At 33.8% G+C, this 15,102-nt stretch overlaps 1 protein-coding gene across 1 annotated transcript; it reads left to right on the forward strand.

Annotated features, from left to right (window-relative positions):
• Window positions 1-7: 7 nt before the first annotated feature.
• Window positions 8-15,064, forward strand: LOC128232858 (ankyrin repeat domain-containing protein 27-like). The gene is made up of 18 exons (XM_052946634.1): window positions 8-161; window positions 1,522-1,627; window positions 2,143-2,179; window positions 2,743-2,819; window positions 3,207-3,319; window positions 4,196-4,263; window positions 4,854-4,890; window positions 5,531-5,647; window positions 6,829-6,905; window positions 8,306-8,465; window positions 8,794-8,865; window positions 9,083-9,149; window positions 9,888-9,928; window positions 10,582-10,685; window positions 11,178-11,297; window positions 11,963-12,162; window positions 12,712-12,784; window positions 14,411-15,064. The coding sequence occupies exons 1-18, from the start codon at window positions 108-110 to the stop codon at window positions 14,466-14,468; spliced, it is 1,581 nt and encodes a 526-aa protein (XP_052802594.1). The 5' UTR covers window positions 8-107; the 3' UTR covers window positions 14,469-15,064.
• Window positions 15,065-15,102: the final 38 nt, after the last annotated feature.

Genomic DNA, 15,102 nt, shown 5'->3' on the forward strand with positions numbered 1-15,102 from the left:
ACATTCCACTAATACAGTTCAGCTGTCACTGAATCCAGACTGTTGAATGTAAACAAATTGGAAAAGTGGATTTATTTTTCTTTTGAATGTCAATTGAGATAATTTGAATGATGACCGATATAGACGAATTAGATATCAATCCTTTCTATAGGGCTCTTCAGGTAAAATGTAGTTTACGAAATGATAAACCAACCTTGTTGGAACGCAAGAGTTTACTTCCTCAAGATTTATTTCAACATAATTCAGAACCTGACTCAACTGTTCTGTTCCACTCCTGAGTTGTCTACTTTTTTTTGAACAGCTAAGTGCGACATGTTAGTCTGATGTATTTTCCCAGTATGTTTGTCTTGGCTAGAGTGTACAATCCATCTGCCACATGAATTGCTATAGATTCTAAATTATCTCTCAAACATATACTGTCTATTTCAAAATTTCTTCAGGAAATTTAGGTATTTCTCTTTAAGGGTTATGGTTCAAGTTATGGTCAGAGCTGAAATCATATTAATACTGGTGGACCAATTCTGAAATAAGCTGTGGAATATTTAAATGGATGAACGTCCCAAAGTTGTTTTAAACATGTTCAATATATCACTGTTACATAAGACATAATATTGTGCGATCACGAAGCGAGGAATCATTTTTCTAGATGAAGTTCAATATGTTTACTCCTACTGGAGTGGATTTTCCAGAAGAGATGTATTATTTCTATTGATAAAATAAGATACAATTGTATACTGTTTTTAAATCTAAATGAAGGTGCAAAGGTTAACATTCTGAGCAGGTAATGCACCAGTCAATTGTAACCATGGCCCCCCCAGGTCCGGGGAATAGTGGGGACTTTGACTTTCGGTCCAGCCAACCCCGGGGAAAAATCCCTGGGCTGCGGGGACAAATCGATGGTATAATCCCCACCAAATGCCCCCACACTCCAGGGACCCTAGGTAAGGCCCATTCCCTGCTATATTTTGTGTGAAGACAAAACCACCGCATTCACCCGGCACTGCAGGGCCATCTGAAAGGTAAAAACACAGCCCATTTCCCCAGCTATCCCCAGTATTCCCCCGGACCTGAGGGGCCGTGGTTACAATTGACTGGTGCATAACTCTTTCAACATACCTGTGCCAGCAACCAATCATTAATTTTATGTGCTTATCTTCCCAAATTTGACAGGTTTTGGGCGAAAAAGGTTTTTAAAAGATTGGTTCAAATGACAAAGCTTGCATTGACCAACATGCTTTACAGAGGAAGAGCTATCTTATATTTATCACCAAATTCGCCATGGGGAATCAAATCGTACAATTCATTTGGGACCAATAACAAATACTACTTCCAGAATTCATGTACAATCTTGTTTTGTTTGAGAGGAAAAAGGGATTTTTTTTATAGAAAAAACAATGTTGTGAACAGAATGGGAGTTAATGAAAGCTTTCATTGGGGAATTTCTAGCTTGCTTTCACATACAACTCCTATGTTTTTTAGTCATTTTTCAACAAAGTTATTTTCACATTACCTTGTTTTCAGACCAAGTTCCTTTCTGCTTATGAGGAGGCGCAGGAACGTTGTTACATGATCTGTATTCCAAAGTCAAGCTGTCTGGAGGGGGCAGCTATTTCGAGAAAACTAATTGGTAAAGGCTGCTATTAATCAGGCCATCATACCATAATCTTAATTTGCCTTTAAATTTTATTATTCAACAATAAATGTCTTAACTACAAAAATACACGATTATGTATGAACATTTTTTTATAAACAAGTAAAAACATGTCAATTTAATGTATTTTATTGAGGATTAATCTGTTTTACACTTTTAGTGTACAGCAGACATACAGCAGACAATAATTCGCTATAAAACACTTTTGAAAGCTTAAAGTTTATAGTTTGTTGTAAAAAAATGTATTTATAAGCAAAGAAATTGACTCGCATGACCAGTAAACAATAAAAAATATTAAGAACAGTTAAATACATCAGATGATTCAAGTTTACGGTTAATGGTGGTAGCGCGATCAAGGTTTAAGCTTAAGGCATTGGTAAAGGTATAAGGCTTGTTGTATGCTTTATAAGATTCCTTTTATACATATTAAGGCAATATGGCAATATCAAAGCTTTTATCTTTAACACTTAGTAAATTTGCTTGTTTTTCAGAAACACATATCTTGCGACCATCACCATTTTTTAAGGGGTAAGGTCTTTTCTATTTGCCGTTGTAAAATTTCAGTAGATAAAATTAACCCATGCATAGACACAGTTTGAACGCAGATATTGGTGAAGGCTTAACTTGGCGAAGACTTAACTTTGTATAAATATGAGTGAATGTGAACGACCAAAAGACCACAATTTTGGTATGGTTTTCTGGTAAATTAGTTGAAGAGAGTTTTTGTGCTTTTGAGGCAAATGCTGCGTTCAGTTTACTTAACACTTTCCATAATAGGTTGTACTGTATAAATAAACCACATTTGTGAAAGGTCATTTAATTTCACAATTTCCTTTACTAATATAAGTCAGACACTTATTTGTTTAAGAGGTGGTGTTTAATTAAGCGATTGACTAATATTCTCCCCCCCCCCCCCCCACCTGTCCTTCCTCCACTCAATTGATACAACTCCCCTTCCCTTCTCTGCACCCATCCCACAGTCAGCCCCACAACCCACTCCCCCCACTCCTTTCAACTGATACAACATTTATTTAAAGACTTAGTACATCATGTATATATATATTATATACATGTAATTTGATGTTTTGCAGGCAGTTCACGACCTTGAAGTCGGACAGCCAACTGTTGGTTGTTGATGATAATGCTCGCTTCATCTCCACAGTGGAAGGTATATACTGTCTAGATTTGTAATGGAAACTTGTTTGGGTGTTTAGATTTTAACTCTGAATGTGTCCTAAATTTTATATCACTCGTAGTGGTGGAAGCCGGAAGGATGCAAATTTACTTTGTATTTATTCCTTTTTGACCATAGTTACCTAGAAAATATATAGAAACCATATTTTAAATTTCATACTTTAAAAACTTTAAGTATGCGATAAATGGAAACAAACATAGATTATAAGTGTCATTTTACTTTTTCAAGTGTATGAAATAAAAAGGTTACCAAATTTATATCAAAATATCTACACTGGTTCTGGCATCACACCTGTGCATATTTTTATATAAATTCAATACCCTTGACATATTATTCAACTTTTGGTATGTATGTGCACAGGTTTTCCAGTGAAGACTAACATCAAGATTGTTGGGGAGGAGCTCGGTTACAATAAGGAGTACAAGCCCTACAAGATGCTCATTGTCGCCCGACCCTTTGATAATAACTTACTGGTAATACAATGTAATTGATTGGTAAGGGTTTTAATATAATGGTTAAATGTAAACTGTGTATGTTTTATATTGTAAGGACTGAAAACTGTTTTATGTGAAACCAACCTTAAGAAAGCTAGTTCAGGGATAGCTCCATAAGGCCAATATGAATCAATTGCTAGATTTTCATGCATTTCTTAAATTGGGGTGGGGGATGTCATTTTATTTTTTATTTTTCTTAGATGACAGTTTCACTATGTGAAATGTGTTCATGCTCTTTCTTATTGCATTAGAGACAATATACATGTGTTTCTAGACGAACCATGAACATGTTCCTAATAATTTTCCTTCTTTTACTCATCAATGTTATACATCAACATAGATATGAATAAAGGCCTGTTCCCCGACATAACGGAACTAATATGCAAATAAGGGAATTCTTTTAGGCTTACTATTTAATATGTTAAATAAATGACCAAAACTACATTACACAAAACACTATTACAATTTAATTAAATTGAAATCTGGGGTGAAATGACCTACTTTACAATTTTTCAACTCCAACAAAGTTTTTTTGTTATTTATTCACTTATCGGAACATATTTTATTCTGTATAATAAATCCCTTTCAAATGAGACTTACATAATGTTGGATCCTCACATATTTGTTTATGAAATACCTGAACATATGTAAGGCAGCATGGAAAAAACTTGGCTTAATCACATTTATATATTTAAATGAGATTTCATCAAAAAGTGATCTCCTCAATGTTAACAATTAAATAGCTTTTAGCTGGCTTTCATATGTTAACATTGATGAAATTATTCGACCTTTACTACAAGCATGTAATACTGGTAGATATTGTTACTGGGGTATTACATTTGACCATGGTTTCAGCAATTCAGACCCAGTGAAAATGGTGCAAGTCGGATAGAAGAAATGCCAATTAAGTTTACTTTGGATGGGTATGTGTTTGAATTTGACCACTTTTGGGATGTCCATATTATCCCCATATTTGAAGTTTTATTTAGAAATACGTACTTCAACATATTTTGTTCATAATATTTTAATGGCATTGCATATAACATTGGTTGCCATTAGATTACTGTACAAAAGTTGTTGTGTAGGTCAAGGAATTTTAACTTAAGAAAAAATGATGTTGAAATTGTTTTTTAAAGTAGTTCAATGCAATTTACACCAATTGAAGAAAATTGGCATATTCCACTAAGCACTACTTCTATATTTCTGGTGTCCATGACAACACACCTATGTGTATTCCACTCAGGTCAAAATTTACTCAACAATTGTGAAAAAAATGGTATTTTCAGCAGGATTAGTTAGTTTTTTGTTCAAATTCCTCAAACTCCCCAAAAAAACTTGTTTGTGTATGTATGTGTACATGTATTGTTGTTCATTTTGTGTTTTATAGATTGAATTATAAAACTGAAATAAAACTATGCATGCTATTATTTGTTTGGTTTTGTAACTTCTATGTGATACACATTTACGATTTGTTGATAAACAATAACTAAATGCTTCAAACTTTTTGTTAAAGGTGCCGAGACTTTCTCCACAAACACACAGACTCCAAGGTAAGAGCTAGTTGGTTTGGTTTCGCTATGTGTTGTTAAAATTCAGCTTGTATCTGACACACAAATCTTTATTTTGACTTTCTAGATATTTCTTTGAAAAAATTATATAAAGGATAATTGTTTGTTTCAGTGTAAGATCATAATATATATCACAAAAGATATATTTCACAAGTGGCATAGCTAGGTATTCACGAGGTGAAATATTTTGCTATCTTAAACTGAAACAAAAAAAAAATCTTTTTACTACACGCCTAAAGTTGGAGTCAAAAGTAATCTAATTACACTCTTTTAGAAAAATGTGCCAATTTATTTGTGCTCCTAAAGTCATTTCGGAAATGACATCATTGAAACTGTGTCCCAGCCCTGTGCGTCTGACGTTTGATTTGGAACTGAGACGGGGCTATCAATTTGATATTTTTACTGTTTGAAGCAGTAAAATATTAATTATATTTCACTAATAAATCTCTATTTAACACCGGAAAGCAAATAATGAATATAATTATATATATTTTAAAATTTTATCTTTGTAACTCCATAAAATCGACAATTTATCCGAAAGATGTATATTTTTAAAGAATCTTTTTATATAGAAAATTGAGCTTCTACAGAATGTTTAAAATTGGCATCTATGCTTTTCAAGCTTCTACATGACTTGGATCAGGAGCTTGCCAAGTTCAACAAGAGTTACGTTCTCCTGAAAGATTACCTACATGAAGCATCGGACAGACTTAAGCATCTAGCCACTGCATTTGCAGAGGTAAATTTTTGTTGTTGATAAGATATTTCAAATTTCATTTCTTAGCTTGTCAGTTTGTTAAGGTATTATGATAGTCTTGGTTTTTCTTGTTGTTGGCTAGTATACTAAAACTTCAACCTTGTCCATAACCTGAAAATGTTAATACTATTCACATGAAACTTTGTACACATATTGTGTGAGACAAGACACATGTTTAACAAGGCCCATTACTCTGGCTTTAAAGCTGCACTCTCATGGATTGACCAAATTGTCAACTTTTTCATTTATTGTCAGAGAATCAGCTGATTTTGGCATCAATGCTTTCAATTCAGTCATCTATGATAACCAACAATATAACAGATCACAATTGTTTGTAAAACTGCCAAAAATTACATTTTTCTGAAAGCATTAGTAACGCCTTTAGCCATAAAATATCAATTTTCGAATGCAAATATTTAGAACTGCGATCTGATCTTTTATCAGCAGTCATAAATCAATGGTTTACAGACATTTACGCAAAATTAGGCTCCTTCCAAGAATTTTTATTTTAAAAGTTGTCAAAACAATCCATCTGTGATTTAACAAATATTGAGTTATGTCCTTTATTTCCTCTTGCACACTGTTGTTAGCACTTTGTGTTGAAAGTAAGCTTTTTATTTGATAAAGAGAATAATAGTTTGTTTCAATGTAAGATGGCCATATATTTCACTAAGTGAGCACCAAAAATTTTATTTTAGAAATGGCTTTGCCAATATAAAAATAATTATTTTTGATGTTTATCATTATGGGGTGAAATATATTGCCACTGTCGTTTATAAAATCATAAAAAAAACAATTACATTTTGCCAATTCAAGTGAATCATCTGAAGTAAATGTATTATGTTTTATTTCGTGAGTGTAGGATGTAAGTTAATTTCAAGGTAATTGTAAGTAAGTTAATTTACAACGATTGTGAAACAAGTTATTACAACATTATATTAATCACTCTCGTTGGCATGACTTTACATAAGAGTGTGGTCTTGTGATGTGGGGGAAACCAAGTACCCGGAGGAAACCCACTTGACCGGCTTCATGACCACAAACCAAACTCATATGCGCCCAGGCCGGGAATCGAACCTAGGTTGCCTAGGTGAGGAGTGAGTGCGCTAACCACTGCACTAACCGGCCAACCTATGGTTGTATACATGTATTCTTAATTACAGAAACTAGTGAGGTGTATCAAGGACAAGAAGACATGTAGCAATCAATTAAAGGAGACAGTTGAAGCCTGTGTGGAGACGTAAGTTCTGGTGTTTGTGTGATTAAAGATATATAAGATAATTATTTGTTTCAATGTAAGATCTAAGTATATTTCATCGAGTGAGCACCAAAAGGTACATTTATTGAGTAGGGTAGCCAACAGTGAAATTTTTCATTTTGCTGTTCACAATTAGAAATACATTGCATTCTTAAACTGAAACCAACAATTTTTCTTTTCATTATATGTCTTAAGAGGATATGAAAAGACATTCAATTGTAGTTTTTTAGAAAAGTGCACCAAATTGTATGCGATCCTAACATCATTTGGAATTGACCTAGTTGAAATTGTGTCCCAGCCCTGTACCTGCTGGCGTTTGTTTTGGATTTGAGAGTGGGCACAAATTTCCAAACAGTGAAAAATATCAAAATATTATTTCACTGATTGAAACAGTGAACTATAATTTTAATTTCACTAATAAATCTTTATAAATCACCGGAATATGTATATAAATAATAAAATCATTTCATTGGAAATTAAACCTGGTAAATTACACAGCTTTAAATAAACCAGCGATTATTTACCACCGTACTGTACACTTGATAATATTCAAATTCAAAGTTCTGGCGTATTAATTTATTTATTAATGATTACATTTTTTTTTTACTATGAACTATTTTCTTAGTTATCAAAACTTTTATAGCTGATTATTGCCTGTTGTACATCAGCTTGTAAAACAGAATGAATTTCATTAAAGGGGATAGACACCAGATGATAAAATTGCAAGAAAAAAAGGAAATTGTCAACCTTACATAAACTTTACATTATTTACATCGTTGTGTACTATTCATCGAATCTTACTTACTGATGTATTACATTGCTTATGACTTGAAGCTATGCATCTCTCGCAATTTTTGAGCATTTATACTAGGTTTGTCTACCACGTAATTATCGGTATGGTAACGTAAGAATCTTATAGTAGTTGTCAATGTAAACATAACTTACATATAAATATACTTACAATAATATATATAAATATGTTAATATTAATTCAAATATATTTATAAAAATGTTGAATATATATTCATATGTAAGTTATGTTTACATTGACAACTACTATGAGATGATGACATGAATTAAAATGTTAGTGATCAAGAACGGGCAAAGTGAGAGTAGAGTAATTCAGGTCATCTAACTGACTTAGAATACGACCTCATTGGCTGACACATTGTCAATGCAAAACCTGACGCAGGAATTGTGTATCAGATGAATGGCAGTGGGCGGACATTTAAACACCCACAAAAGTTGAAATTCTTAATGATTAAAGCTAGTACTTAATGATTGCATAACTGCAAATTATTGGCTGTAAATTTAGGTTGTATTCTAAGTTTAAATGATATACATTTGTGCCTATCTAAGACTATTATGCCCAACTTGTGCAGGTATGTGATCGGTAGAGTTCACGGGAAGCTGTATGGGGTGATATGTGAGAGGTGCGGCCAGGAGGACAGCGCTCTCGTCACTAAGTGTTCCAGGCTGCGGGGCCTCACACCAGCCCATCTCAGTGTGCCCAAACACTTCTCTCTACCTATGGAGTCAGCTGTATGAGTTTCTCCATGTTTTAATAATGTTAAGCAGAATTAAGTTCCATTTAAGGTATCAGTAAATGCAGTTTTAGAATATAGTGGTATTGCCAACAATACAAGAATGGATTTTTAGCTCATCTGTTTCGAGGATAAAAAGGAAAGTTATTGTCTGTCATAGCCTTGTTGTAATTGTCGTTGGCATGCAAAACTCGGACATAACTAACAAACTGTTCAATAAGTTAAAATAGATCTTGCTAATCTTTTTTTCAAATGACTGTGATAAAAAAATGACTTAATTCCTTACAGGGGATAAGGGTAAGTTCTAACGTTTTCTATTGTTACAGGTACAGGAGATGAAAACTCTGGACAAGTTGGAAACCCCGATAGAAAAACTCTACTGCCTCAAGTCAAGTATTGTACGTACTATGAACTGTCATGGTTATGCCATTTTTACAATATGTCTCTTTTGTTATTCAGAACAGAAACCAATATAGACACCTTTAACACATGTTTATATGTCTATATGCCTAAATAGAAATTGATTTAAAAGCAGACTGTTGAGTCTTCCACCAGCATTGCTATCAGTTATGGCTCTTTCATTTTCTTCATGTTCAATGTACTCTTTATTGTCAGGATAAAATCACAGAAGAAGTCAACACAAGTGTTCATAAGTCCCAGTCTTCCACCCTGACTGTTGATGGTAAGCATCTTGTTATAATGTTCTGCAGTTGATTTTCCATCCTAAAAAAAAAATAGTGTGTGTGCAGAAGGATTTCATTTTGGTGACAATTATTTTTTTCAAAAATGTGGAAGAGATGGCTATATATTTATTATTATGAACAAACAGAGTAACTTGAACCAAATTTGTAAATTTAACACTAAGCCTAAAATCATCTAATTTGCAACTGAAGTTCTGGGCCGGTATTCATAAAACATTTAAAGTCATTTCCTAGCTCATTTACGGAATTCGGCCTGTTACTTTAGCATTCGTCACGAGAAAGACCGAGATCGCGATGCGCATGCGCGATATTCGCACGTGAACAACCGAAGCGTAACGAACAGCTTAGTGACCACGGAGTCCTTAGCAGCATGCAGCTACCTGCTATTTCGGCAAAAATAAATATAATTATTTATATCCAGAAATAATTATTTATTATTCATATGTTATTATAGCTTCATAATATCCGAAATACTTTATTTTCATTGATTTGATTTAAAATAAATGCTTTGATGTAAAAAAAATATTTTACTTTTCTTTTAATTTGACAACGAAACTATTAGGAAATTGACTTAAAAGTAGGAATTACTTTAGATGTTTTATTAATACCACCCCAGCTCTGTAGGAACAAAAATGTTCCTTGTATTCCCCAAAAATGGCCCCCAGGAAACTGCTTCCATGCTGAGCTTAATGAATCTCAGATAAATATTTTTATTTCAGAAATTCCATGTCTGACATCAGATGATCTGATTCCAATACTGGTAAATACATATTTCTACATATTTACCTTGCAAATATAAGCTTTTGACATTTTTAGGACATCGGTGGACATATAAAATAGGCACATTATTATGAGTCAAATATGTTTGGAGCGATGCTAAAATCATACTTTTGTAGTTTATAGTTAATTTATTATTATTTTACCAATTGAATTCCAGTTTGCCCACATATACATGTATGTCTAGATAAATCTAATTACAAGCTAACCTTCGAAAAGTTATCAACCTCTTGACAACAATGTTCGTTTGGATATCTTCACCCGGTTGATTTGACACCCATTGCATTTCAAGAATTGTGAAAATATTAGACATTCAGTGAAATATGTGAAAAATATCCTGTAAACCATAGCAGTTTATAAAGTTTTTCGAATAAACTAAAAAATCTGGAGTTTTTTATACTTGATTTGCAAAACTGTTTTAGATTTGTCTATTTCATAGAAAAGTCAATTTGTGAAAATAGGCCGATGACTTGCTACATTGTTGTAGGTTGTTAAACAAAGACAAATATAATTGATGTGAAAATCTTTTCAGCATTAAGATTACTGTAGATAGGTCTCAAGTGTAATATTTCTTTATTAATGTTTGCCACTGAGTATACAATGATGTTGCAAATTTTAAGTCTTGTTATGTGGTAGGTGACTGTCCTGGTGGGCGCAGGGTGCAGGCACGTGTTTTCTGATCTCCATTACATGGAAAACTTCTACTGGCTGGCAGCCTCTAGGGATGGTGACAGCCTCAAGTAAGCACTTTTACTGGAGTTCATGGAACAATATTCTAAATATATGCATCAAAATAATTTTTAGACCACAATTTGGAATATATATATTTTATATGGATACATTTCAGTTTAAAAAATATTTGTAGGAGGGGTTTAGAGTGACATTTTTAGACAAATAATTTAGGTATTTTTTATAAACAAAGTATAGAACTTGAGACCGAATTGTTAAGGTACCTATGGAAATGAAATGATTTACCAAGCAAGCCATGCTGGCAGGGTACAGTTTACCTTTAAACAACCAGTAACAACCAATATTTTTGTAACACATTTAAATCATTAATTGATACCAGATAAGTACCAGCAATTACTGTTTTTTTTAGGTAAATTACTGTAGAAGATATTGCATTCTTTTAAAAGATAGGCAATGTCCCATCTTGTCTCTGCATAGATGTGCCTGTCAGCTAGCAAACCAAACATACACAAAAACAGACAACATTAATATTTTATTTGCAGCTACTGTTTTGTGACCTTCAAAGCGGCTGTGTTATACCTGATGGATACAGACTTCAGTGACCTTGACTTGTTGGCAAGTGGCACAGGACCTGAGAATAGCATCCCTAAGCAGACCTCAAGGTAATGAAGAGTAGGGTTTAAGTCCAGTTTTCATAAGGACATTGGAACACAAAGAGGCTGCAATAGAGAGACCAGCTGCTAAGAAAAAGTACACATTGTATAAGGCTTTTAAAGCTGCATTTTCAGAGTTTGTCAGTTTTGATGGGTTTTTTATGGCTTAGAATCGGTTGATTTTGGCAACAATGCCTTCAATTCAGTCAAAGTAGATAGTTCATATTAGAGCAGATCTCAATGATTTGGTGGGCTGCTGAAAAATTAATTAATCTTAAAGTGTTAGTAAAGCTTTTAGCCATAAAACATAAATTTTCAAACATAAATATGATTACTGCGATCTAAAGCATTTAATTTGATGAAGGCAGAAGGGTTATGCTGGTCTCCATGGGACCAAAGGAGTTCTACCAAAAAAGGATAGTGTGCAGCACCTTTCCATAACTCTTTAAAGTTTATTTAAAACCCTATCGTAGAGTTGTGGGCAGTGGATGGGGCTGAATGGGATCATGGTTTATGACTTTGATTTTTTACGACTGGTTTATGATTCTGATTTCTTATGACAGTTTTTTTTCCACATTTATTTATCATATAAAGATAGTAGTTAAAGTATTAAAATACAACATTTTTCTTTATTCATTTAAATGTCATGAGTGTCATTATACTTGATCACACAGAAAGACAGATAGACCATCGCCCTCCACCAGGGAGCCTGACATGCAGGGTAGTGTACGTTATCGGAATAGTGAGCCCCTAAAATCACGGTTGGATCGACAGATGGACGATATAAGTCGGATGTTGGAACAAAGCTTAGCATCTGGCATCCAGTCTTCTGACCAGCAACAACATGACATCAAGCCCATCAGCGTATTTGGAGGTACAAATTGTTGTGGTTTCTTTTTATGGCTCCCCTCGAAGAAGCTGGGATATAATGCTTTGTACATGTTGGTTCTTTGGTCCAATTGTCAACGTTTTTTTGTTAACACTCTAGCGGTCACATCTTTAACACAATCTTTATGAAACTTTGCCAGAATGTGTTTGTATGAAACCTAGTCAAGTATTATTCAAGATCAACTCAGGTCAAAAGCAGGTCATTTTATCAAATGTTCAAAATACCTTATAAATACTCCAAAAGGCTACTATTTCTACTAATGTTCATACTTGGACCCTCTTATTTATGATCATATTTTAGAATTACTTTTTCGAATCAGTAACATTGAGTAGTAATGATATAATTTCAAAAAAAAATCTATGAATGAAGAGGTGAGACAAAGATTATATCAATTTGCAAGTTAAAACTTCCATTTATATTTGTGAACGACAATAATATCAGAATAAAAAATTTTGATTTTAAATATCCTGTTAATGGTATAGCTAAATGGATCGACTAACCCTGGATTCTATACTTATGCTTATTTCTTGGTAGTCACTTCGTCAAGATCCTCACCATCTTCCTGTGACGTGGCCAATCAAGCAGAGACCAAGCCCAAAGACATGGGGTAAGCCGACATTTACGAGTGATAAGTCATATTAGAAAATATTATACCTTACATAAATGTGTCCCTTCTTTGTATAAAGTTGATCAATGTGTTTATAACTGTATTTTAATAAAAATTAAGTTTGATGATGTCAGTGGTCCATATCATATTATTTGCTGCTACTGACCGTGCCAAGAAATAGATGGACCGCTGACATCATAAAACTGTTGAGTGCAGCTTGTGATTTTCAGAACAGTGAAAAATTATCATCATTATAAGCACGGACCTATAAACCAGTTCATAGGTCCGTGTTATAAGTAATCATTATTTGCTTTGTTTAATCAAAATCGCTTCAGAATATTGAATGGCTATCAAAATGTTTTGAGAAATATAACACAATACTTTCGGCCATATTGCATTATAAGGACTGGACAGTCAGCCTCCAAAGGTGAATGGACCTTGGCTAACTCCTCGGTCCATTTACCAAGTATGGGCTACTTCTGGTGCAATATGTAATCCAAGTATGTGTACATTTAAGAAGTTTAAATGCCATGAACGATAGCAGGCAGGATTTGTTTTACATTACAAAGTTACAATAATACAATGAAAACTACAGGGACATGCCCAGTAGTCGAAAATAAAAAAAAAATAAACACTGTTTAGGGGCTCAAGGCAAGGGTCCAAAAGACAATGAACTATAGACACAAACATATTAACATCAAATACACAAATACACAAATACAAATACCAAAACAGTTGAGGTCTGCTGTATATGGCAACATCTTACAAATTGCCACATCGCGAAAAAAAATATTGACAGAAAAGATGTCAGGAAAATGTGTGACATTTCTATATAATCAGACTTTTGAACAGGTCTTTTATTTTTAGGGGGGGGGTGGGGGGTTTGAGGGGGGGGAGGTTGTCGCCGGTTCCGGACCGATTGAGGTTCCAAACTTTTAGAAGCCCTGATGGCATGTATGAAAATGGTGATTGAGAGAAAGAGTTTGGTTGGAACATGTCATGCATCAGGATGAGAAGGAAAATGTGTTTGAAAGATGTCTAAATGGAAAACAGAGAGGGTAGTGGTTGGTTTCAGTTTTGTGAAATATTTACTTTCAGTGTTCACAATCTGTAAATGTATTGCAGTCTTGCAATGAAACAATTTTATGTTTTTATTTTATGCTTGTAAATCATTAAAAAAAGCTCTTCAGTTGACATTTAATTGGATATTTGCGCTAAGTTTTAGCTCAATGATGTCATAAAGGAAATGACATCATTGATTTATCCTTCCAGCACTGTGTGCATCCACATAAGTTTCCCACTGTGAAATGAATTACATCGTCTGAAACAGCGCAATTATAATCATTCTAAAAGAGTGAGTTTAAAATGAATCACCAAGAAACATGAAATATGAGGGTCATTCATAAAGCATGTTGAATTTTAACAAGAAAAGAAAATGTTGAAAATGTGTGTGGATTGGTACAAATAAAGTAGAAATGAAATGAGAGGAGAAAGGTGTATTTCATCAAAGGTTTCTTCCTTATCCCTCTTTATGTTAAAATACCACAAACTTCTTGAACAACACTTGTAGAAATTGCTTTCTGAATTGGATGCATATCGAATTGCTTATATTTTGTTTTGTTTCAGGGATTTCCTAGCAAGTTTGCAGGATGACATGTTTCTGACCTCTGGCAAGCAGACATGACGGTGTGGCATTGCACTGACAAAGAGTGTGATATTTAACTTGGGATATCGGATGATGGAGATAACACTGACAAAGAGTGTGATATGTTACCGGACAATGGGCATTAGGCGACTATAAATTAGTTGCTAGATCTCCACCCCGCTTGGATGTTGGATGAAAATCTAGCAATTAGTTTATACTTCCCTTACACTGACAAAGAGTGTGATATTTTATAGAGTGAAATCTGACGATTGGGATTACACTGACAAAGAGTGTGATATTTTATAGGGTGAAATCTAACGATTGGGATTACACTGACAAAGAGTGTGATATTTTATAGGGTGAAATCTAACGATTGGGATTACACTGACAAAGATTATGATATTTTACCGCGGATATCTTACGTTTGGAATTCCATTAAAAAAGAGTGTGATATTTCATCGAAGATATCCCATGATGGGAATTACATTGACAATGATACAGGAAGTGATTTATCTGTGATACAATTAACCCTTTGCATGCTGGGTAAATTGTCGTCTGCTCAAAAATGTTGTCTGGTTTATTCTAAATTTCTTTCAATTTACTTGAAACTTTGGGGATATATTGACTGAGTGGCAAACAGCTTGGAACCTGACCAGACGCCGAGTTACTCGGC

This window comes from Mya arenaria, chromosome 4 (genome assembly GCF_026914265.1).
Source record: "Mya arenaria isolate MELC-2E11 chromosome 4, ASM2691426v1".
NCBI lineage: Eukaryota > Metazoa > Mollusca > Bivalvia > Myida > Myidae > Mya > Mya arenaria.